Source organism: Temnothorax curvispinosus, unplaced genomic scaffold (genome assembly GCF_003070985.1).
Source record: "Temnothorax curvispinosus isolate PA1 unplaced genomic scaffold, ASM307098v1 QBEX01001437.1, whole genome shotgun sequence".
NCBI classification, from domain to species: Eukaryota; Metazoa; Arthropoda; class Insecta; order Hymenoptera; family Formicidae; genus Temnothorax; species Temnothorax curvispinosus.
Window position 1 is genome coordinate 161667 of NW_020211217.1, and position 27044 is coordinate 188710.

The following is a 27044-nucleotide window of genomic DNA, read 5'->3' on the forward strand; positions in this document are numbered from 1 at the left end:
TCTCTCTCTCTCTCTCTCTCTCTGCTTTTCTTTCTATCTCTCTTTCTATGTGCTAGCGTATATGTGTGCCTATGTACCGGAACAAGAAGAACAGGCACCCCTACCACACCAAGGGTTACCCAGGTAACGCAACATTCCTCGTGTACCCATGGTAACCGGGTCGACTCCGATCTCTCGCCCATCAACAAGCCGTTTCGCATGCCAACCCGATCTGCGCGAACGTCAGCGACGCCGAAGTAACAGCGGCGGCAACTACGAAGAGTACGAAGTCGCGTGCGCACCACGTGGCATGCCTCGGGATCAGAAGCTGCATTTCTTCCACATGACGGATGTCTGAAGTGTATAGTAGTGTGTCGCAGCAAAAGGATCTAGTAGAACACACATTTGGACTATTTATGCGTGTGTGGTGTACTTAAGCTTTAAATATTTTCTATATTGTATCTAAAAGGACGCGGGCGTTCTTTAATCTATCGATTAAAGAAGAAATTATAGGAAGATTCATTGACTAGATTAGTAATATCGCTATTAATGAATATTGATTTTATGTTAACATATACTGTAATAAATTTTAATTGAGCTTCTCAATTTCTCTATATAATGTAATCCTATAGAATACCCTAAATCTTCGAGTAACGGAGGCAATCTTATGCGCGTATTACAATTTTAAGTAGATATGGATAGATTCAGAACGACGCTATTCCGCTAGTTCAAGAAACAATTTTCTCTCATTAGAGTAATTTCAGCAACGGTCAAACAAGGCATAAATCTTCCACCATCGTCCCAGTCGAGAGAGCGCGACTTGATGGAGCAATTATTTTGATATCGGGACCACTCTCGGCGTCTCTTTAGTCTTTTCCTTCTCGTTGCTTCGTGGAACCCTGCGGCGTTCTCTTCTTCTGCAATCGTTGTCGCTGATGGCGACTGCTCGACTATTCCGCTCTTATTCCTGTCGTCGGCGCCAATTCTTCGTTAAATCGGACTTAATTACTTAAATCCCGTCGGGAAATGCTGATGGATCGGTTATAATTAAGAGGATTCTTGCCAGCCGACTTCCCTCCTGCTCCCACCCTCCATCGTTCCTCAATCTTTCCTGTATCCACGGAAGTAGCCCTTTTCCGGCCAGGCCATAATCGAGGTTCTCAGCAATTTCTCGAATGTCTCCCGCCGGAATGTAACGGTTCAGAATGCAACGGAGCGAAGGCTGAAGCTTTTCACTCGGATTCTGTTTGTCCTCTGATTATAATTAATCCGATATTATTTCAATGACTAGTTTTCTCTGCAGGAGAGCGATAAAGACTTTTTCTCGTAATACGCATAATTACATCACACAAGATATTGTAATAAATTATCTAATAAAATAAAGATGAACGGAACATGGAAATATATAAATCTTTATAAAATTATATCCGTATAATTTATGTCATCTATACACATATTAATTAATATAACGACATCTAAAGAGAAAAGAAAGAGAGAGAGAGAGAGAGAGGTCTATTTTAAAGAGACTCATAAAAATTTAAAGACTAACGCTATTTTCACGATATTCGTACGGACGTTATAAAATTATACTTTTACGACATTTCCACAGACATAAATGAAGATACGCAATGTTTGAAGATAGAAATATTGTTCTATACACATACGACATAATAAACACACATCCGTAAGTGTGGCTTGCTGTGATAACGATATCACATCTCAACAATAACGTGCCGCGTCAGGCAAAACCTCTATCTCATTTTTCTTCAATAAACTCTAAGCTCGGTTGCTTAATTAGAAAACCGTAAATACTCGCGTGCGGTAAATCCGCAAACGCGAAGAACGCGGGGCGACTGTCGCCGCAAGATAACGGCAGTCCCCGGCTCGGCACGATGAGCACGTTCGAGCTCGAACAAAACGGTAAATACACAACGACGGTGCGTGCGCGTATCACGCGCGAAACGGGAAACGATTCACGGTGGATCCGTTTTAATTTCAATTTCGATCCTCGCGCGCGATATCCGCGCCGGCCATTAACGTGCATGCGCGCATAACGAACAGACGCAGCCGCTCGCTACGCCGATGGTCAATGTAAATCATGAACAAACAGAAGATCGATGCGATTCGCCGTGGCGCGTATTTATTTTGATCGCGCGATTCGCGCTCGAACGGGGAGGGTGTTCTTTTCGGCGATGATGAAACTCGTTGCCGTAATCTCGCATTATACGTATATCGAAATATCCGCGCGGGAATATTCGGATGTTCGTTCGATTGACAGAAGCCTCGATATGTAACTATTATAAATCGAATTGGAAAATGGTAATGAGGATACGACGAGAGTAAAACGCTTGGCTTTTTATATCGTGAACGGTAATGATACCTTGTATAATACCTCTTACGGAATCTACGGAACTGCGATTGCATTATATAAGTAAAGCAGGAATGTAATTATCGATTCTAATGAGTGTACCGGTATCACGGCAGAAGCAAATAAAACAGCGTTATTAACGCGTTGTAATCCCCGTCGCTTGTTATAGCGACGGCAGCACGGAGCCTTGTTTAAATTCGAAAAGCAGTCGCTAGAAGCTCTTGATAGTTACGCGATGCAATGTGTGCGCTCCTGTTACGAAACGGCAGTAAGACCAAGTTGTAGTCAATATAGTTGAACTGGGGAAGGATAAAGCGGGAGAAAGAGAGAGAGAGGAGAGAAGGGGAGAGCGAAGATAGAGAGAGAGAGATATATAGCAGAGGGTGATGCAGGGACGGTACAACTAGGATGAAGAGAGTAAGGCAATAGCATTTCCGGTATGGCGTCTATGTCTTCGCAACCTACAGCCGGAGGCTACCTTTCTCAATAATAAGTTTCGCATTATACTGCAACTCTTCTGTTTGCATCTCCGAGTTCAAGGGGATCGTTTCCCAGCACACCTCTCTCTCTCTCTCTCTCTCTCTCTCTCTCTCTCTCTTCCTCTCTCTTTGTCTCTTTCTCTCTTTTCTCTTCTACCCTCTTCTTGTATATATCTTTCTCTTCCTCTTGATCGCGCTCGCCTGGTTTGCTCGGGTCGCTCAACGCCTCGATCTTTATCCAACTACGGACTAACTTTTATGTTGGCATGACGGAAGGAGAACAGCTCTGTTTATAGTCCAAATACACGTATAGTTTTTCCTGCTCGCTCTCTCTTCACGCCCAGTTCTTTACCCTGCAGCGCATACCTTCGCTTTATCGCCGTGGCACTATTTTGTACGTAAAATAAAAGGTTCGGTTCGGTGCGGCACAAGAATTTTGATAGTATCCGATCTGACAAACCAGTTTGAAATATAGTGCGCCGATAATGAATCGAGCGTGTTGTGTCGATCATTGACACATATTTCACTGATAAATACACATTGAATGAAAATGTTTGAAACGTTTAATATTCCATAGCAAAACGTGCTAATTTATCGCTAGTATGAAAGCAGAAACTAAAGTTACTGCTGTTTTCCTACGAGACGCGTATTCATTATCCCGTAGCAATTGCAGCTTTTCCTTCGACGTCCGTCAGGAACTTAAACGAGTTACCGTGCTCAAGGCATCGATTCACGTCGCAGGCAATGAATTACGTGAGGTCCATCTCGAAGGCGATATGCTGAATCGCTCACGATCGCGAGAGAAGTTAGCGTAAGCTCTGGATAGGTCACCCGCTGTTCGTCTGGCTTAGCGCGCAATATTGGTTACCGTCGACGTAATATAACATCTTGTAACATGAAATGGATCATAATATTGCCGATGTAATACGAGCCATCTATCTGGATTTTGCTTTCCGTGCGCGGTGGTTAATTTCGCGTGGAATTATATCCGAGCACGCTTTATTCCACGATGGTTACAGTTACGCGCGTTAACTCGTTCAAAACCCTAAAGCCCGGGGAACATAGATTGGCCGTGGACTCAAAGGCTTCGTCCGCGAATGAGTTGTAATTCGCTAATGATCGCGTGCACCTCCCGCCCGTCAGCGGCATATACAATGCGCGATAGCGCCGGATAATATAAATGCCAAACTTTTCCGAGCGCGGATTTTGCGCGAAATTTATACCGAACTCGCCGATCGAGGCAATATGCCGGGATGAAAGGGTGGCTCGATTCGGTTTCAGACGTTTGATCCTGCACCGAACATGGATAAAGTTATAAATGAATTGAAATTTAATTCAGTTAGCGGAAATTACGAAACTTTATTTCGGAAGTGTTGGTCGTTGTCCTCAAGAGAGAGAGAGAAAGAGATATGGAAAGAAAGGGAGAGAGAAAGAGAGAGAACACAAGGAACAGCACACAAGAGAAAAAACGGTATAAATATTTTTTCATTATTTTATCATATTTTGATCAATGATTAAAAGCTCGTGCCATCAATTTTTTATCACTCCAATTAAAAGCCTATATTTTATTAGAAGTTCGTGTATACGCGATAGTACGAATACAACTATCTTTGAATTCGCGTGGATACTGCAGACACTTCCAACTTTCATAAAACAAACAAACTTTTATGATTTAAAGAAAGAAAATCATTATATAAAATATTAAGAATGATACGATTGGTGCATGATAATGCGTAGCAACAGCTACTGTCATACAAATCGGAATATGATACGCTTCGATAGTACCATTTTAGTGTTTCGTCAAAATGCAACGCCAGCAGACTGGTTTGACTGCGCATTTGCATAGAATTCCGGTGTAATGCAACTCGGTTGAGCGCAAAGGGCGCAAAACAGCGCCTCGACTCCATGCCCTTATTATAATGTATTCCCATCGGTCGGGGGTCGAACTCGCTCCTGTAGGACACGGGTAGGATTCAACGATGTAACGTTTAGCAGACGGAAGTCTCGTGGGGTTAGAGCGAGCTAGTTCCGGACGATTCCTCGCAGAACTATAAATACGACAGGAACGACACGACGTCGATTTCCTTCGTAGAAAACCGAATTTCCTCAAACTCATATATTCAAAGACTCCTTATCGAAGGCAAGATAAATACAAATGATAGAGATAAGATAACATGCATTTCAAGGCTAATTATGTTTTGTTCTATTTAAGAATACGTATATTTTAGCAGAATAACTTTTCAAATAATTTTTCAATAATCTTTCTCTGTATTCTTATATTTGGTCTCGCGTTTGCTGTTAACAAAAATGCTGTATATATCAGAATATCATAAATCAAATTTAAATGTACACTTTTTTGCAGAATAATCATAATCGACTTATTTCATTTCCCTATTTTATTTTATATTAAGTAATATTGTTGCGCAAAGAATTTCGATAAATGCAGTTCTTGTACAATAATCTAGCACCGGTACTTCTGATTTACTTCACTGTAAACACAGTTTAATTGCAACATGCAGTTTCAAAGTAGAGCAAATCCCTTTTCGTAAATAACCTAATATATAAACTCAGTCATACAGTTAGTCACGGAACCAAAGTTCATTACCAATCTCATTCATTAATGTATGTATACATATATTTTTTTCTTTTGGAAGAAGAATATCTAAACTTGTGTGCGCAACGTTATTTCATAGGTATTTTATAAGTTTTCATAATATGTATCAAAATAAATCAACTTAAGAAAAGGTCAAAATGGAGCGTATTAAATTTGCAAGCTCGGAGATCTTCCGCAACATTTTCTTCCTTCTTTTCCAACAACTTGTCGTTTCCTAATCAAATTAATATTCTTTTTTACCCGCTTCTGCGAGACCGGTACGGCGCGCGGGGAGATCGGCTGAGGGGCGAGGAAACCTACCCTTAATTAGGTACGGTAATCACGAGAGCCGAAGGGAGCAAATCCAAGTTTGATTTACCATTCACCTGTTTTATCTAGATGCAATTATGCACCCCTCGTGTATATCGGAGAACTCGTATATGGGCGGATTATGCAGGGGGCCCATCATTCGCGGAACGGGGTATAGCAGGGGAGAAGGGGAGACGCAGGGCGAGAGGAGGGACTTTTCGCGTTTTGCGCCGTTCCTAACTCACGTACAGCTGCATAACTCCATTGTTGTATCGATTCGTACGCCGTTCTCTCGCCAGGCTTTCCGCTTCATCCCTTCGGCGAAGGGCAGCGCGATGGGTCGGAGAAGTTCGCTTTAACGAGCTTTCTCAAACTCGATTTTGACAACGCGGGGGAAAGGTTGACTTCGAAACGAAAAGTGCACGCCATGGAATAAACATTCGCGTAAGGCGTGTATTTTATGTTACGCACATATCTACACGTCCGCGCGGAGGATAGATGCTCGAGTCGATATTGTGGCGATATTGATAAACCGGAAAAACATTACAACCGCATAAAGTAAGTATATATCGTAAGACTTTCATGTATTCTAAGCACTTTTTCTTGAAGACAGTTTTTCATAGCTTAATTACATTTCACTTTGAGAGAGAAAGAGAGAGAGAGGGAGAGGAAGTCGTCTAAAAAATGTACTAATTATGAACATTAAATTTAATAATTCTATATAGATATAAACTTTATAGCGAGAAGAGTTTTGACAATTTTGTGCTAAAAAATGTTTCACAGCACTTTAATATTTAATTAAGCACTAAAACTTTTCTTATAATTACTAATAATATTTTTCATTGAGAATAAACAATTTCTTTTTTTGTCCCGATTTAAAATTAGTTTTATATGCGAGGTGCTTCCACTCTTTTTTTTTCAGTTTCAGAAAATGGAAATCCTCTCAGGGAGACTTCTCGTTCCCATCACGAAAGGTTGCATGCTTCGTTGACTTTAATTTTAGGGGACACGTCGGAAATATATTAAATATAGATCAAATTTGTGCAACCTAGGGAGTATTCTGATGGGAATATGATGACAGTGGTGAAGTCGGAGAATATTTTCCATCTTCGTAATATTTCGGGAAGTATTCTACGTATCGATACCGATTCTATTTACTCTCTGTATATTAAGTTTGAGAACAAAGAACGTAAAAAATGCCTTAGAACTTTTATCTTAAACTTTCATCAATTTATCTGTTAGAAAGGTAATTATGCATTGCAATTGTTTAATAAAAATCTCAACAAATTTTTTAAGAAAAGAGAATAATATGAAGTAACTTTGCCGGAGCATTTACAATATACAGACAGATAAAAAATATGAAACTTTTGATATATCCTATACACACACACAACCTACTTACACCTATAATATCACCTATGTAACATCTTCATGTTTTAAGTTACACAAACAGATGATTCAATTTACCAATGTCCGGTTTACACAATATCTCGTCAAGCGGCCTACAGCTGACAAAAGGAGAGATACATCGGGGGCTTGACGGCAATCAATGCCGATAATTCGTCGCTGGGAAATAAAATTTGAACGGGGAAAGCGATTGCCAGAGAAACGACGAAAATCGCGAGAACGTCGCTGCTTCTATATACTTGATACGGCAATGACTTTTACAGATTGCGCGACTTTACAAACTCATTTAAAAAATATATATATATGATCAGTTTGATGTCAACGGTGGTTCTATATGCATGAATCTTTTTTTCATATAAAGAAGTAATATCGATTATTTGTCAATCAAGCGAAATAAAGTTTTTCGATATATCAACAAGTATTTTTACATGTTACAAATTCTCTGAGATATTCTGCATGTTAGTATTTTTTAGACTTTTTTTTACTGATTACGCTTTTTCAACTAAGGGGACATTGAAAAATCACAGAGACGTCTTCGCGTTATCTCCACGATATAACGTATTCCGTGTATAATAAAAGATCACCACGTGCGGGTCGTGTGTGGGAACGGTCGAGATAAATCGGTGTCCTCGAAATTGCCAGGCGCGATATTTCGGTGCATCAAGGCTCGCCGACGTTTTTTCTCCCGTCCGAGATAAGTCGAGGCACTTTAAAATAATTCCGCGGATCCTCGGGTGACTCCTAATAGCTCGGAAGCGACGCGTCTCAAGAGACCTCTTACGCGTTGGCATGGGGACGTGCGTGATCTAGATTCCGGCGTATCGCCCTCGCACCCCCGAAAAAGAAAAGCGGAAGTTTCGACCCGGGTCGTATGCTGTAACGACGTCGCGGGGAAACGGCTCTCCAAAAGGCAGCTCGTAAACTCGTCGAGTTCGCCAAGCTCAAAAATTTCGGTTGCTAAATAGCCTGCCACGCGTCAACATCTCTCTCTTCTTTCCTTCCTAGAAGATTTCTTTCTATTTTAAAGGAATGAAGAGACAAGCTCGTGTAAATATGGAGTCTTCGTATACAGAGGACTCCATATTTTACTTGTTACAAATTTATTTCCACTATGTATTCGCCGTTTCATTCAATCTTTCTAAAATCTTTTCTTTTACATTTACTTTTTAATTTCAAATAAAATTAACATAAAATGCTATTGATATAGACAACTGTTAATTTTGTCTCTTTAAATAATCTGTTACTGTACTTTATATTTCCTGGAGCCTGGGGGATTACTTTCTACCTATTTTTTTGTTCAATCTTGCAGATCGATGTAAAGCCATGTAAAAAAATTATTCACGTTTCTCTCGCTTTCTCTTGCCTTCTCTTCTTTCGTATACCCTCAGCATCCAAATCTTACCGCTCGTCCTACTTCGTCCTCGCTTGCGTTCTTACTGGGAAACGAGCGATTAATGCTTCGCGAAAGTTACGGGCAGAAAACACACTTGTCGAGGAGAATAATGGCGCACGAAGAAAGGAAACCGTGAATACCGCGGCGCCGCGTAAAATAACGCTAATGTATCTTTATAACGGGCGGAAATCAAGTTTTATTATGACTCAAGATTCGCTCGAATATTCCGCCACTACCCAGCTTTAGTATAAACACGTCTTGTTATTATCTTTATTCCCTTTCACAAGGTGTGCGGGGGTTCGTAACTTTGCTGTATGGAATTGTTCGTAATTGTGAAGTTTAAATTATTCCTAAATACATGAAGCTCTCTCTTTTTCACGGATACTGACAAAATGCGTTAATTGATAAATTAATAAAACATTAAAATATGTGGAAATTCTGTTGAAAGAAGTACAGCTTTCGTACAGCTTTTGTATAAACAGTAAAAATAGGAGCAGGGACAATTGAATCTGTGCATGTATTCTCGAGTTAGAATGCAAGTAAAAAGAAGTAACGAACTTCGCTGCATAATCGGGGATAAAAGAGAGAAGACAAGAGGAACAAGATAGAAAGTCGAAATAGGAGAAGGAGGAAAGGGGCAGCGAGACAAAAAGCGAGCGTAATGTTAGAGGAAGAACTTAATATGGCGCCGCTCAACGTAATAGGCGAACCAAGCATCGACCCACCCCCTAACGGCTCGAAGAGAGGCAATTTTCTTTATTTCACAGCGTATAATTATATTAGGCAACTGTGACGTTCGTTTATTTCATAAAAGCATAAAAAAAAATGAAAGGCTCGACTTCTCGGGATTTTAACGTCGGCGGGTCGAACGAGCGGACGATGTGCATCCTGGTGGAGCCTTTCATCGGATTGGAAAAACTCATGCGAGCCAATCGAGTGTGCCCCGCGTCGCAAATATCGCTCGCGATGTTTCTCGCGTTTCATGGATTGTTTTTCGTTTCTTCTTGCCGCGTGCTCGGCGAACAGTAATATCGACTGCGGAAAGCAGTTGATATTCGGCAGTCACGAGAAGGAGGGATCCCTTCGCATTCCCTTCGCATTTCGTTCTCAGACTTGATAAATCTCCTAATGTCTTTTTCACTCTTTCTCTGTTCTCCGATTTCTTGCGCTACATTTCTTCTTTCTTACAGTTTTCGCTGCATGTATCGTAACTGGTACGACAGTACTCTTTCTTCCTCAAACTCCTTCGCGCGATAAGTTTTGTCTGTATTGGATTGCTCTTACACTGACATATACCATAGTGCATTAACTATATATATAAATTTATATAATTGTAAATTAATTTCTTTTATCACTATCACGTTAAATAATTTATTGAACACAAAAATTGAATAATTATTATATATAGTTGAAAATATATGAAAGTTCTAAAAGTGACCGAAAAAATTTTCAGTGCTATCTATACTTAATGTTTCACGTGAACTTCGTCTAACAATGCATCTATTTTCGGTTATTTATCTTGCCTGAATTTCGAAAGTCATCTGAGAATAACTTTCTCTGAAGTGCTGTTTGAGGAAGAAAGCCCGCGAGCTTTGATCTCGCCCCTTGAGATCCTCAGAATTGTACGAGTAAATAAATATCCTGGTAATTCGATGCGAGCCCATTAAGAGAAAAACAAAAGAGGACCGAATAGGACAGAGAAATTTTTCCGGCAGATAATTGAAATTGGAGACGCATTAAGTACGCTCTTTCGCGTACCCAGCCGGAAACGTACTCCGCTTTCCGTGCAAGTACAGACTGTGCAACTAGCTAACAATACTTTTAGAAGTTTCTAAATATAGCGATAGAACGAAACAACAATCCGTTAGTTTCTCTCGTCGCGCACTCAGTTTTATATTACTTATAATCTCTTAAAATATACGTTTCCATCAATTCGCTGCTTTTGTTTACCGTTCATGAAGTTTTCTGTTATCCCATCAAACAAACAGGAAACTTTCCTTCTTTATCTGTCCGCGGTAGTACCACGAACAGAAAAATTGCGTAACTGCATTTTCTAATTGGACAGTGTTACGTAATGATGAGTTAATTCACAACAGCAGTGTTTTGAGAGAGTAATAAACGCGAAACTTTAATAAATTATAAAATATTAACATTTTATTTCTTTTTGTTTTCTGCTTGGTTTTAGTAATATCAGGGGCTTAAATCAGTTTTGTTTGCTAGTATAAAAAATTTAACAGAACAAATATATAACCCGAGCCAACTTATTTGTTTTATTTTATTTATTTTGTTTGATTTTTATCCTCTTTCCTTTTTATCTTCTTATCCTAATAGATTAAGCGATATTTTGTCATTTTGCACTAAATACGCGAGTTATCGAATTTGATTCGTGCACAGTGGGCGACTGTAAGACATGCACCTGACATAATATGTGCTCAATAGAGGCATCGCGGCGCGCATACAGATACGCGAAATGTACTGAGACGTAATTTGTGGATCGTTGCGTTAGCATCAGCATTTAAGCGACGTTTTCGGAAATTACCGCGGCATGTAGCTCGCGCAGGTGAGGAGGTTTTTGCATAAATTGTAATTAACATACCATCAATTATGATTATGACGGACACGCGTGTGGCAAGGCAGATTAATGTTTATGGGTAGCGAGCTTTATGGTCAAGAGTAATGCGAGGCGCGCAAGGTGCCAAACTGGAAATTAGATCGCAGCGCAAAGGATTTACGGTAGCCGGTAACATCAGGTAACAACGGTGTAACACTTACTGTGAAATTAATGCTAAGCCAGCAATCTCTGTTGTACGTAATGTATATGAATGTTACATGAAATATACATACATAGACCTTATAATATGTATACTTTGTCAACGCTGACATATTATCATTATTTTACACATATAATTTTCAATTTACATACCGTAGATATAATTCTTAACATCTTGTAAAAATAATGAAGTTTAAAACTCATTATGTATTCCATTAGTATTCACAAGGATGATAAATAAGAAAATAAATAAAAGCCGTTATTAAATTATGCAATTGTATTCATGTTGAGAGTTTTGTATTAATTGCTGAATTAATGTCTACGTGAGCGGTTCAATGATTTATATAGATTAATATTTTATATCATATATTACATGTTTTTGATGAATTAAAAATAGAGCTGCTTGTAAAAATTAACGATCGGGTCGATGGTCATCGGATGCCATCAGCTTAATGACCGACGCGCGTCACAGTCGATAAAACCGACAATCAGGCAGGGGACAAAGTTTATCGCGTATTGACAATATTTTACAATAAAGAGGTGATATACGGGGGATTTGGTTTATATTTAAAAGTTTGACCGTTATGGGGCACGCGGTAGCTATTCTTATAGAACGCAAAGTTAAACCCCACATGGAGCTCATAGAGAGAACGGCGCTTCTACTTCTCGGTTCCACACACTAACGTGCTTTATAGTTCATCTACATTGGATACCATGGGGTGTTATTAGAACTTTTCAGTCGTATAAATCTGCGCTCGCGATGATACGACTTCCCGCAAGGATATTCTCTAAGCCGTCGTAAATAGATCCCTTATAAAAATGTACGCTAAATGACTCGCAGTTTTTCAATCTCAATAGATTTCTTTACGTAAATATATATATATATATATATATATATATATATATCTACATTGATAAGCTGTAAATTATTTAGTTTCCAGATGCCAGGATATATTTAGGTAGATACTAGAAATACATGGCGCTACATATATCTTCGATTATATTAAAATATGAAATAAATCAATTAAATTAATAACTCGGTGTTCAGCGATCCCACCATAATGATTTCGCTATATCGATATGTTGTAACTGTATTCGATTTCTTTCGATAACAGCTGAGAAATAATCATAATAAATCTCCGTCGTTAGCGAGATAATATTACGAGAAATTAGGATAATAAATTTCTTTACACAAATGCCTATATCTATATTGATAAGTTATAAATTATTTCATTCTCAAATATTTAAATATACTGGAGATATATGTATCTCCATGCAATTGTATTGAAGTTTAAAATAAATCAATCGAACTAATAACTCGGTATTTAGCAATCTCTCCCATAGCGATTTCAAGATATCAAATACATTGTAACCGTACTCCCTGAGAGCTTTCGGTAACAGCTGAGAAATCGTAATAAATCTCCGTCGTTGGCGAGATAATATTGCGAGAAGGTGAGATTCACGTCCGTAGCGCATATCCGAGAATTTGAGAGCGAATGGCAGGGATTACGGCGCGCGGCCACACGCTTTGAAACTTGGTGGTTTTAAGGTGCGCGCGCGGCGCAAGAGACGTGTCGACCAAACGAATGGTCTTCCTGCTCGCGGAAGCATTTCATGCAAATTTGTCCCAGTGCGATGTCACTCGTACTTTCCAGTCTGCACTGGTAACCAGTGACCTACTTTCCGTTTTCGCGCCCTTCTCAAGAGACGTTCGTTCTTTGCACATACAAAGCACATGGGACTCCTCCTAACGTGTAGCCTGCTGGAGCGTTACAAATAATTAAATATTAAATTATACGCGGTTACGTCAGCGAGAAAAAGCGTACAGCTTTAAAATAGGCGTATCTGGAGATACGAAGCGCGAATTTAATTTATATCGGATTTCAATACATTTTTGTATCTCATTTAACAATTGTTATGTAAAGTATGTGAATAAAACATGTGAAACATGAAATTAACTGAGAAAATAGAAAGTTCTATCTTTTAATTATATACTCTCGCTGTGTTGCATTTCGTTATTTTCGTTTTCACTTTCATTCTCATATTTCACGTTCGTATATACTCTCATGGCGGGGCGCGCGTGCAGGCGCGACTTTCAAACTCCGAGTTACTCCATTTAGCCACGTCACTAAGAATAACCTGCGGCTTTTACGAGTATGTCTCGAAAAATTTTTCGCATGCATAGCGAAATGAAGCGCGGCAGGTGCGAAACGTCGCGAAGAGTGCGCACGTGCGCGTATCTACTGCCGAAAATACTGCTGATCGTATCGCGCCGTGTCACGCGAACCACCTGGATTTTTATTAACGTACCGACATTACGACGCGCACCCTCTCGTCGCGCCCGTATTCTTTTTTTTCCCCTTCTACGGGCCACGAAGTGCGTGTGTGGCGATCTAAAATTAGGATGATACGTTTCCCACGTCCCTATCTGCCGGTCAATTACCACCCTCGTCGAGTGGCACGATAAGGATTCTTTGGCTAATTGCAGCGGGGGAACAGGCGAAGTTAACGTGTCACCATTTTATAGCTGTCGCTTTATTCTTCGCTTGCGTGGCCCGAATTCACGCCTTTGTCGTACTTACGCGCACGCGTGACCTAACCAATAAATGCTTACCGTTTGAAGCGTACGCGCTTTATCGCTCGGGATTATCTGTGATGGATTTTCGGATATGTAACTGTTTAAAAACCCGTGTACTCAATTTTCATGCAGCGATCGTTCTGTATCGCGAAAACAATTTGAATATCCCATTTGTACGTAACGCACGATATTTGGAAAACGACGTTATAGAATATTTAGACGGATAAGCGCAGCTAGGAGAAAAATTGCCTCTCATAGATACAACGAATTGTATTCTATACATTCTATCTTTTCAGTTCCTCTCGTGAGCTTAATGAGTAAATCTCTGTGTCCCCATTACAAATGGTAATGTCCGCCAACATTACTTTTTAATACTTCTTATCTCTAATGTTTCTAGTTGTAATAGCACTGAATTCATGATGAGATGCATAAGCAAATCGCGTAATTTGTTTCTACATAGCTTCTCGAATAATGCTTAATTTTTATCTTTCTTTTATCCGTAGCTAAGGCCCCATATCTATAATCGTTATTATGAAAAACCGTATAAAATGAGATATTCAGAATAAAGTTTTGTATTTTGAAACGTAAGTGGTTTAATAATCACTTTGATTAGAAACAAACTGAAAGTGTTCTCTGAAAGTGTTCTCGTAAACGAAAGTATTATACGATTTCCCACAATGTTACAAACGCGACAAAACGGTTATCAGATTTCATTTTACTTCAGCTAAAATAATATAAAGCCAAATTATATAATAATTAAAGATGGATAGATTAACATAAAAATAACGCACTGTAAAAATAAATACAATAATCATTAACATGCTCTTTTTATGAAATATATTAAAGAGAATATACATATGCTATATATGATTTTGAAATACCTCTTGTCAGTTTTTTTACTTACTCTTGTAAAACATACATATATGTAAAAACATGTTACTTCATGTTAGTCTAAAAAAGATGTCACTCTAAAGGGCAAATGAAGTAGATGACAAATTTGTAAAACGCGGCGCGAGATATATTCGAAGTTTTAGAGAAATAATTATCTCTTAAATATCGCAAAATAATATTATTTTCATCAAACAGCAGTCTTCAAGTTTTATACCGATAAATAAAATATCTGCCTTGAAAAACTGCCATCAGTTCATAAATCGTTGATCGTGGAATTGACATTTATCATCACTAATTGGTATGAAATGCTCCAGCAATACTTTTCTTGATCGCGTTTCAAGTGAATAAGAACGACTGTGCGTTACGACGCACAGAGCGACTCAAACAGCGACCTGTTCATTCGAGTGATGCCGTAAGAATAATATAATAGCAAAGCCCTTGCTGTGAAACAGCGCGCCGCGTCGAGCGAAACGAAAACAAGTGTCGTATGTCAACAAACTCGCTGCTACGAAATATGTATATTTCGTATTATAATATAAAAATAACGTTAAATATTCTCTATTCCTTGTATTTCAAATCAATACTGATAAATACTGTTATCTCATGTTCCGCAAATTATTTTATTATACATATTCGCGAACTCATCTTTTATTAGCTCTAAGAGAGATTAACTTTGTTTATTAACTTTGTCTATTACTAATAGCAAATTTTTAATGTTATACACGCAAATTATTTAATTCTTTCTTTTAATAAAAATTTAAATGATTGATTAAATCTTTTATTTAAAACAAATTATTAAATGTAATGCTTATTTAAGAAATAAAATTTATCTTTTGTTCTAATAAAAAATATTTATGCAAATAAATTCATTATTCTTACTTTTCTTTTCTTTTGACAAAGTTTTAATTAAATTTAAATTTTAAGACGAATAAAATTGTGCAACATTAATAAATAAATAATTGTAATTTTAATAAATGAAGAAAATAAAATAAAAATTATTGCGAAAAATACTTATTCTTATTTCTTTCGTATTTGATTCAAATCATGCAATTTATTTTATTCTCTCTCTCTCTCTCTCTGTCTTTTACAAGACAAAAAATTGTGTGAATCATTATAATAATATGTTAATTTTTATAAATACTTTATAAAAATACAAAAAGATTAATAATGTATTCATTTCTAGCTCACAACTTTATCACAAAAAAATCACGCAAAAATTTTGTGTTGCCTAAACAGAGGAAGCGACGAGAATACACTCCGCGAAAAAGAAAAAAAACATTTTAAATTTGGCTTCGTGAAAGGCGCGCTGCTGAACGAGGCTCGATTCGGTAGGGCGGATGGAAAGTTTAAGAGGAGGAGAAGCCCGAGTCTCGCGCGCAAATTGAAGCTGGGATTAAGACGTCGGGCGAGATTAAGGTTTCCATGTTGATTAATTTAAATAGTTCCGCCGTCGCTCCGCGGAGAGACAAAAGCATACCCGTAACCGTAGCAGCACCGAGCGGCCGGGGTACGTAGGGGAAGGATGCATGGTAAACAACTTACTTTTCACAGTGCAGAGGCGACCTGGAGAATTAAGGAACGTAATACAGAGTTAAACGAAGCGCACTTGAGTGTCGACCTGCTTTAACCGTGAATTTGTTCGGATTGAGATGTATTCCTCCATTTTTTTTCTGTCATTTACATCTAATTTAACATCTCTCTGGGACGCAGCAGGAGTTACATATATTTTCATCATTAAACGCAAACAACGGAAAACGTAAAGAAATATGTATCATGAGAAATCAGGTTGCAGTTGAAATAAAAGATAAAAGATTGAAAGGAAGGGCACTACGTTCCACTACTCTTTGAGTAATAAATTTCTTGAGGTCTTATCTACGTTCACCATAATTCTACCGTCACCGGTCATCTTGCTCTGTAAAACACGCTGCCGATATTTCAAGGAAAATGTAGCAAATTTTTTGCGTTTTACGCTCCGTAAAAAGAAATTATGCTGTCAGTGTATTCTTTTAGTCTCTTAATTGATCAGTTTATGAAACTGACTACAGATCTTTCGTGTTTTTTCTATATACTTTTACAAACATGCAAAAATTTAAAATATTTTTAAAACCTTTTAAATATTTGATACTAAAAAAAAGAAAAATAATAAAATCATATTTAATTAACTTCCAAAATTAAATAATTTTTTATATAAAAAATATTTTGCAAAAAAAAAGATATGGCGATTCACTAAAATAAATAGTTTTTAGGTAATGGATATTGGCAATTAAAAAATGTGCAAAATTTATCTATTTTAAGTAATAGAAGAAGTATAGTCATTATAGTCAAGCGCAGTTAATATTTTTCTGCAATGATATGTTGTGATAGTTTATTTTTTTTGCAGAAATCATAATACTAATTGTGTTCACAAAAATAATCTTGATATAATTTCGAAAATCTTTTTTGAAAACGGTACTAATTTTTTTACGGGCATCAACAATGATCGCTATTTCGATCGATTCTATAATTAGAAACCGATAGGAAAAATAGTAAGGCAAGAAAAGATAAGATGGAACGTTCAGAAGAAAAATAAAAAGATAGAAAAACAAGTCTTTATCGCCGGTCAAGTGTAGCGAGTGTCTTTTTTAATCACGTTGTTGCAGTTAATAAGCGATAAATACTATAGAAAAGCGATTGTCTTCTTTCGCGTATTATCATCCGAAACACGACGGAGACCGTATCCGTTTATTCTGACTAGGAAAAAGGTAAAAAACATATTATATACTTTCCTTTAATAGATATATAAATCAATATCAAGCTTGTGATGTCTGTAATGTACTATAAAAAGAGGAAAAGATAAACTTACAAAATAATGACTTAATAATGATTTCTATCGCATTCTTGATTAATAAATAAAATTTATTATTTTATTTATAATCTTTATTATTTCGCAGAGATAACAGAAAAAAGTAAAAGCTAACAGCATAAATTTCTACATCTTGAAAAGTTAAAAGTGACAGATTGATCTATATAGGTAATTGACATATTTCTGATGTAAAATTATCTGCTAAAGTGTACGCGTATTTTAACCGTTCAACATCGCCAGAGGCGATGTTAAATGAGTAAATATAGAAACCGTGCTAAAAGAATTTATTTGATCTTTCCGAAATATCGAGTGCTATATTTTGTACTGGGAAAAAGTTTGCGATTTTCTGTGAGCACCGAGCTATCGTGATCAGTGTTCTCGGCGGATTCGGTCGTTAGCAGTCTTTAGAAGGAAGTCGGGGTAAGGCGTAACGGATGGAGGACGAGTAAAAGGAAGGATGGAACGAGGGAGGAAACTCTCTTTCGCTCTCTCGGACAAGGGCCGCGCGTGTTCTTTTAGCCGCGTTGCCTCAGCAACAGAGTACCTTCCGTCTCGCTGACCTGCTGTTTCCGGTGACACCGATGGCCCTTCCTTCTCTCGTCATTTTGCCGAGACTGGTACGCGCTTTCTCTCGAGGAGAGAAAAAAAATTATTCGGCCGACAGTGAAAAACTGCGAAAAGCGTTAAGGGTCGATGCTATTATCGTTCGGAAGTGACGGTATCTTTCGATTAAATTTTCCTATTTCTGTTAGTCAGTTCCTGGAGTAATGGTCTTGTATCCTTTATGATTAAAGAGATCACGTGATCACCGTTAACAGATCGCTGCAGCAAATTGCAGCGATGATATGTCAATAGAATGCCTCGTATATACCGGGGTTGAATTATCAAACAAGCAAGCTTTACATGACGGTAATAATGTTGTCTTATATCCAAGTACTTTGCCTAGGTATTATAGGATTCAAAATAGCAACGCTATCGTACGACGTAAGTATAGAATGAGATCGATACCCCTGAGTAGAGTTCAAGATCCTCGAGAAAAGACCGACGAACTCGCGTGACTATCTATGAATGCGTAATGCGAAGCAAGAATCTCGTGTCAATCACTACTAATAAGTTAATTAATATTACCTAAGCTATATACGAGACAGATAATCGTATGCATCGCTGTACAGATATAATTCGAGAGAGTTTAGAAAATCAAGAATGATAGCGAACGGATTAATTCCGCCGAGAGAGCCTCTTAATACTGGCATAGGACATAAATCGGATAATCCAAGCTGCGAGCGATGTTTCATAAAACATCGATATCATTTTATTATTCATATAATCATATCGTATAATTGCGTGATATAGGTATCTAATTTAAATTTTTATATGTGATAGACTATTAAAATGACGGTTTTTGCGAGAATGCTACATAATTAACGTGACCGTACTATTTCTGAATTGCTCCTGTGGTTTTTTTCGAAAATTTAATTACGAATAGAAATATTTTTATTGTACTTATAAAATCATATAAAATAAAATCACAATGTGAGATATCAGCTATATTAGTATGGCGAAGTCGCTCAGAAACATTCCGCGTGCGAGCGATGAAATATGAATTGCGGCACGTAGTGGGCCATTACTTGCTTGAGAAAAGAAAGTAGGAGGAATGCTGAGGGACGGTAATGAGGTAGAATAAAGAGCGAACTAATTCGAAATTTCGTGCGCGTCACCGACGGCGATCGACCGGCACGCTTGGCGTGAGAAGAGACGGAGGAGCGAAATGGAAATGCCTGGGACGGGGCCTGTTCAACATTCTAAATATTTTAAAAGTTCAACTCATTTGAATTGGAACATCTTTAAACGTGTCTCTTTCTCTACCTCCTGCCTTTCTCTCAACTGCCTCCCATCGGTTGGGATCGTCGCGGAGTTCTCTGTACTTATCGCGCTTTCTTACTGCGCTCTTGGCCGTCTTCTCTTCCCGACCGATTGATTTAGACTCTCGAAACTTTTCGCACTCGAGTTTTGTCGCGGAGACATTCCCCGTGATCGCGAAGAAAACGGCCTCTACTTGTTTAAAGTCGCTCGTATGCGTAAAAATCATCATCGAGTGCAGAATGCATTCAATGATTTGTATATTTATGTAGTGTCAAACGTTACAAGTGTTAAAAGTAATTTCGTCAGATAATTGTCAATAAATTCGGTGATTTTGTCAAAATTATATCTTTGACTTTAATCATGTAAAGCCATTAGTTTACGCAACGATAATGAAATCTGCGAGGCGCGATACATGATGGTCGAAAACCATCGAACGTCACGATGTGTTCACGGTTTCAGAACAAATCAGTCGCGGGCCATCGATTCTTTGTAGCTACTAGGGCTTAATTCAACCACGTAAAACCCAGCCAGCGGGTAAAACCGATAAGGCTGACCGATTTGCTGCTCCAGCGAGAAAAATCCGCTTACTCGTTCGCGCCCTTACGGGAATCTATGCTATGTTATTCCGGTTGGAATATGGATGTGCCACATTTGCGAGTCGCACGAGAGAAAGAGAGAGATAGAGAGAGACGACGTCGCACATTCGCGTATACGGATTGGCGAAATTCGCGGGAGGCGTACTAACTCACCTGGTCACGGTTGGCGTGGAAGCGACCCCCGGGGATCGTGCTGGATAACTCCGTGGACTTCCTGACATCAAGTACTCTGCAACACACAGCGAAACGTTTGTCCTTAATGCTCTGCTGCATAAAGTCACACTCGGCAATCGAGTAGCGCATCCGTCTTGCACCGGTTAACGGCGATACAAACGCCGCTTTCCAAACTACCATCCGCGAGCAACCACATGATGTGCGATTACAAACACCCGCTAACGCCTTACTCTATCAGCGCTGATGTAACAATCTCCGCTCAAGACACATTGCGATACAAGAATTTCGAGAAAATTAAACGCAACATTTCGGAATTTTAATAATTAATAATAATCTGATAATGGTTATCTAACGATAATTGGACTAACAGATAATTAGCACCAAAATTATGTTCTTCAATTAATCCGACGGTAATGCTAGATATTCCCTGCATCATTCTGCGCTAAAGTATAATGTAGCGCGAACACAGAAATTCTTCGATACATTCCGAGCGTGTTCCAATTTTCTGTGCATTTGATTCATGGCTGTTGCATACTGCGGCATTTCGCTGAAACATATGCCGCCGTAACTACTGCTTAATTACTTAGACAGGTAACAGGATCTGCGGCGGACACAGATATTCCTCTACTCTCGGCAACTTGACCTGTGTCATGCGACGAGATAATTGAGTTTATTAAACGTAAGTTGTTCTCGTATTCGCAAGTGCTTTAACCCTGTTTCGAATATAGTGTCTGCGGAATTATTTAAATGTAACGATCAAAACGGATGCGTACTTACAATTGTTTCTAGTTATGTCTTATGTTTTTAAAACATATTGTGAAAACGATCGATATAAAGGTAAAAATTGGAGATCACGTCGACAGAATTGACAAAGCATTTTAATTAATTGGAAACGTTAAGGGTTTGTGTCGAAGATGTGTGGAGTACGCGAACAGACAAATCGGAAGAGTGATAAGTGCAATCGTCGAGACGAATTCGTAGAGGTCCTGGTATCAACGAGTAGCGACGCGCGCGCATGCATAATTAATTTTCAAACTTTCTTTCCTGCCCGATGGCAGGCAGGCTGACGTTGCCATTCGATTTAGTCTTCGTTCGCCGTGCGTGGTCTCCGGTCTGTCGGTTCGTAGCGTCATGCATATTCTAGTTGATGGGTCGTCGCGAGCTGCCTTCCTTTTATCTGTATAGTTAATGCGTTCATGACTAATGTAACCGTCAGTAACGTTCTGCTATCGACCGCAGTCGTCTGACGCTCTCGTCTTGGTCGCCAGCATAAGATAATCGCTAAATCTCTTTATCGGATAATGCTTAATTCTCTCTCTATCCGTAAACGTCATCGACCGACGAATTATTTCGAAACATTTAACTGTTGTATACGCGTTCGTATTGCGTATAGTTGGTTTTTATTATATACGCGAAACATGTAAAATAATATCTCTTCCCATTGATAACTCCACACAAAGATAATCAACCGGGATGTATTCTATCTTTTAACAGAAACGAAATATAACAAGCTCTTTTTGTCGAACGATTGTAACGCAAAACGAATATCTTTTCTGCGCTGGAAGAGAGATTTTCGCACAACGCGAAAATTGGCTATTGAATCAATAACGAGGCTGAATATAATGGGAGTTAGTGAGTGAGTCTAGAGAAAGCGGTTGCCAAATAAAAAATAACAAGGATAGTTTGTTCGTTCGTTTACTTTGATATACCGACGCTACATCGGTTTTGGCCCATAAGATTCTTCTAACCACCGCTTTCGCCCTCTTATTTCTACAGCAATTTGTCACTGTCTACGCCCCGAGGATCTTTACTTTATACACTGGATTCTAAGTATAACTCACTACGCACTGATAAGGAGTATCGTTGTATTGTTTTATACCGATTTCTGTGTTTTATATATTTATGATAAAGCATTAAATCTTTTTTTCAATATAACAAGTCTCTGCTGCAAATCGAAGTGTTTTAATTAATACACTTTTGTATAGTCACTTTTTAAACGTTTAGAAAACGTATTCAATATAAAAACACATAAAGCGTTTTTCAAGCGTTAAACGCATAGCATAAAACACTAAAACCGAATTAAAATAAAATTAATCGAAAAAGCGTTTAAACTATTCAAAATAAACGTTTAAAAAGTGACTACAAAAAAGTGTATTAATTAAAACACTTCGATTCGCAGTGTGTATTCGAATCCGACAACTGTCTAATGTTTAATCGTAGCTATAATGCAAAGTGCAGCAATTTGTTTGACGGCGTACGCACGAAAGCACGAAAGAGGTAAACGCGTTCGCGTGAAGCTGTTATCGCGGCCCAGCATTATCGATAAACAGCACCGGTCCAACCTTAGACCGGGTTCGTTACCGGAATCTGGGAAACGGGATCGGAATCATTGTGTCATCGACACGGCCTTGCCATTCGTCACTCGCAAACCTCAAAGGCTCGCTTGCAATACACAGGATGTAACGTTTCCTTTGTAATTCTGAGCATAAATTGGCGCGTGTCAGATGCGAATGAGTCGATTCCGTTGAACCGCGCGCATTGGTAGGTGGATAGGTTTAGGTACAGAAACCTCTATCGGTCGGAGAGAGTCCTGACAGCTGGGAGCACAAAGCGACGGGTTCATTCTCGCAGGGCGAGAGGTTGGTTGCCAGGCTGCCGAGGCTTAGCAGCCATGCCAGCTACCGTTTGTTTCGTCCGGTAGTCATGGTGATAACACGGAGAAGGTGGGCGCAACTGATCGAGGGTTCTCCGATATCTCGCATATTTTCTAGCAGCCACCCTCTCGGCGAAAGCGACGCTCCTGGCTCGCTGGACCACCCATCGAGAATATTAACGCCCACGAAGGGATGCGCCGCATGCCTCTGTCGGGGTACTTTCAGAAGAAATAAGCTGTGCCGAGTTACAAGCGCGAATGCAGCGAACATATCCCTCCGACAATACCATTGGAATAAGAGTAAGTCATCATTGTGTGAGGATTTACTATGTATATTTTCATATTGACTTTTCTAAGAAAACAATAATTCTTCTTATATAAGTACACTAACAACGACGCAAGGATTTCCTTTTATCGTGAAAAAAATTAAGTATGCTGACTATGTTCAGATTTTAGATAAATTTTATAATTTAATTATTAAATATACACCTATGATAATAGAAAATTTTACAAGATTATTAAAAATATTTTACAAGCACGGTTTATTATAATTATTTAGAAAATAAAAGGCGATTAATTTAACTATCATTCATTATTACAAAGAAGTTGTGATACAATTTCATCAATCTCTCTTCTATTATCTGGACTTTCTATACATCTTTGTGCGGAACACAAAAATTTTTTTATATAAGCATAAATATCCTTATTGAAGTTCGACGAATGATGCGATCAAGTTGGTAATGAGCGATCATTATCGTGATCCTTAAGAGAGATTTCAATTTCTCCTTTATATAGTCGCTCTGAAGATACTTTCGAAGTCTTCCTTCATTAGTATTTGTTTCGGCCGATTTTAGAAAAATTCTCTCCGAAACGAGCCGCGCGTCGGCAGGGAACGATCGATTACGTTCTATCTACGGGAACTGAAGTCTGGCCGACCCATCTTTTGCTCGAAAAAGTGTCATTATCTGCTAATGGCGCGGCAGCAACTAGGTTGATGCGCTTGGTCGGTTAATGATGTGACTTTCGCATTTTGCCGATAGACTATACCGATTTTATCTACGTCCTCCGATTTTACCTGATGTCCTCCCGAAGATTCGCGAGCGCCGCGACCGCTCCTCCCCCTCCCGGACAATAGTTATTTAGGGGTTAACGGGATGCTGTAGTGCCAGTAATTACCGACATTTTTTTGAACACACTAAACTTTGAATTGGCTTTAGGGAATTGAAAAAACTTTTTTACAGAATTAAAGTACGCACAAAAACGGATTGCGCTGCAGTCGATTTTACATCAAAAACGAAAAAAAAATAGAAAAATTATAGTTTTGTTATCGATTTCTGCGGTCGACTCGTGACAACATTTGCTGCACATAAAAATTTAGACTTTGTACGTATAAAATAAGCATACAGCGCACTCGGGATTACAAAATAGAACAATGTTGTGCTTTCAGAAATGAGCTTAGAAGCTTAGAAGCTTTAGTATAAGAGAAAAATTTGTCTGAAAATCTCATATGTATATATGCGTGCGGAGTAGTATTGTGTGTAGCGAGAGATCAAACAAGCAGCAATCAAACAAGGACAGATGTCATTTCGTTAGACAAAGACAGATATAGAGAAAACAAAATTAGAAATGTTGACATTATCGACATCGAGGAAGTTCGGCCGTCACTCCAGCATTCCCTTAAGGTCGTTTTTATTGCCGCACTGCATTCTTATCGCGTTACTTTCAAAGGTCTATTCGCTGCAAGGCAAAATATCTCCGGGAACTACGCGAGAGACATGTATGTGTCCGCGCGAAATATCCTCGTGTATAAGAACACCGCCGACCTAAATACGTCGCCGTCAGAACATCGTCAAAGAGAAACGAGCATTATCGCGGTAACGATAACTGGATTGGAAATTACGTAAGCGGAATTAAGTAAGCAATGTAAATCCCATCGTGATAATCTTTTCCCGCGCTCGGGACGCTGATAGAACGTGCCGATTAATAGCCGAAAAGCGTGCAATTTAGATCGGGTGATATCCTCGGATCGAGAAGGGCTTTTCTTCCTCGTAATCGAGGATGTACTGATCTGTTCTTTACTTAATCATTGCACACGGCTCTCTTAACGAAGACGGGTGAGGGATGTTTCTGGTTGAAAACTGGACGTCGAGTAGGGACGATCGAATGAGATCATCAGAGATAAAGACGACTGAAGAAAACAAGAGTGATAACGAAAGTGATAACAAAAGTGATAGCGTGGGAGTGACAGGGCGTAGTTAGAGCGACAGCCAAAAAGGGCCAGTGAGTGCGGTGGTTGCAGAAGGGGTAGAAACACAGTTAGAAAATGGAATTTGAAGGTGAGTCGAAGTGAGGCGAGGCGAGGCGAGACGAGACGAAGATAGGGGCGAAAGGCACGTAAAGACAAGAGAAAAAGATCAGAGATAGGTACGTAAGTCCCTGGATGGAGTGGATACAGTTGAGTCTGAGGGTTTCTTGGTTGTTGGGTGTTTGGCTGTCGGCCAGGGAATCTCTGGAGCGCGACGGTTACCTTTTTCTCCGTCGGGAGGTCTCTTCGACCCTATACGTATACCACGGTGAGCGTACCGTCTTTTCAGAATGTCAACTGTAGGTATAAGGGTTACGCGAGTGTGCGAGCGTATACCCGATATGTGTCGCCGGAGGTGCGGTGTCACAGTCCGCACTTTCGAAAACTCGTCTACTCTAGATCTCTATACTCTAGGTCTAGACCGGTACAACCCTCCCGCGTTTTATTACTCATATTCCATTTGACCTTACACCTTGCATGTTGTTTAACTCCGTGTAACACATTGCGGTCATAAATAAAAATTGCATCGCTCACGCGCTCTACGTCTGATGCGGCTCCTTGATTGACTTTCCCTATTCTTTTTTATATCGCACATTTTTCGCGAATGAATTCTCGGAAATTATGATATATTGCGAAATGAAGCTATATCCTTGTACGAGCGCAGAAGCATGTTTTTGTTTCTCGGGCAAGATCAATGGCTTGCGCTCTATCGCTTCGCGTTATGCGAAAAATCAAGGGAATAACTTTTTAATTTCTTCCGCATCGCAGACCAGCCGTCCGTATTGTTTCGCTCTCGGCTCAGAAGATTGAGCTCTGTTCTACTACGTGTTTCGTGCAATCATCTATCATCTGTCCGCGCAAGTCGTAAGTTTTTTCATTCACTCCGCTTTCCGATACCGCATGTTGCAACATACATTCTTATATCGCCAAAGCGTATATAACTATATACTGTGAGTCATAAACCATAAACGTTCAGACTCTCGCAGTCGCGATCAAACGGTTTCGCGAGGACGCTCGATTCTTTACAAAAGTAAAGTATTCCGTATGCTAAAGAATATCTCCAGAGATTGAACTTAGGAGAAGGTGCATAGTTCGCATTTTGCTAAGACATAGTTTACTGCGTTCGAGAATAAGAGAATGTTACGTTGTCGATTTCTGCTGGTCAACCTGATTCGAAATTCGATATCATAATGTACCGGACGACTTATCGAGAGATCAGAATTGCTCGCAAACAAAGCGTAAGTTGTGTACAGAGATAAAACAAGGTAAAGCCAATATCATAAAGCAAAGCGTATATACGTGCATTTCTTGACACTCAACTGATGTATAATCAAGAGGTGCGAGAATACGAACGGTGGGTAAGTGTGCGTAAACATAAGGGTTGATTAACGATAATGGCGATGTGGGACAATTTCCGATAGCCTGTCTCTCGATCGCGCGAGGGATATTTTAGCACAGGGGGGAACGGACAAACTGTCGGCACATTGTGCAACGTTACGGACGCCAACCCACGGGACGCTGGACGTCGAAGGTAATCCAGGGGGATGCGTGCCCGAGAATTCTGATCAGCGCTTTACCTCTTATAGATCCCGCCAATGTGTTATTACTGTTAACACCTCTACTTCGTGTAATACCGCGTACATCATTGCTCCGACGACAACGGCGCCCACGATCTCACAATCCACGGACGTTCGGTTTCGATGATACGCCAATAGATGCGGCCGTCATTATTGCTTTCATTCCAGATGTCATACACGTGCCAGGGCTGTCCGCGTTGTTTTCAACGGGGAGATAATACTTGCAAGATATCGCGCGAGGACGACAGGAACTGTGTATTCTCGAGA

The 27044-nt window shown here is 39.3% G+C and overlaps 1 protein-coding gene across 7 annotated transcripts in view; it reads right to left on the reverse strand.

The window, feature by feature from the left end:
- LOC112463596 (teneurin-a) overlaps positions 1-27044 on the reverse strand; it is a 332312-nt gene that overhangs the window by 149450 nt on the left and 155818 nt on the right. For all 7 annotated transcript variants that reach the window (XM_025030073.1, XM_025030099.1, XM_025030082.1 and 4 more), the window contains one exon: positions 20222-20297. In XM_025030073.1, the coding sequence (XP_024885841.1) occupies positions 20222-20297 (76 nt within the window). The remainder of the gene's footprint in view (positions 1-20221; positions 20298-27044) is intronic.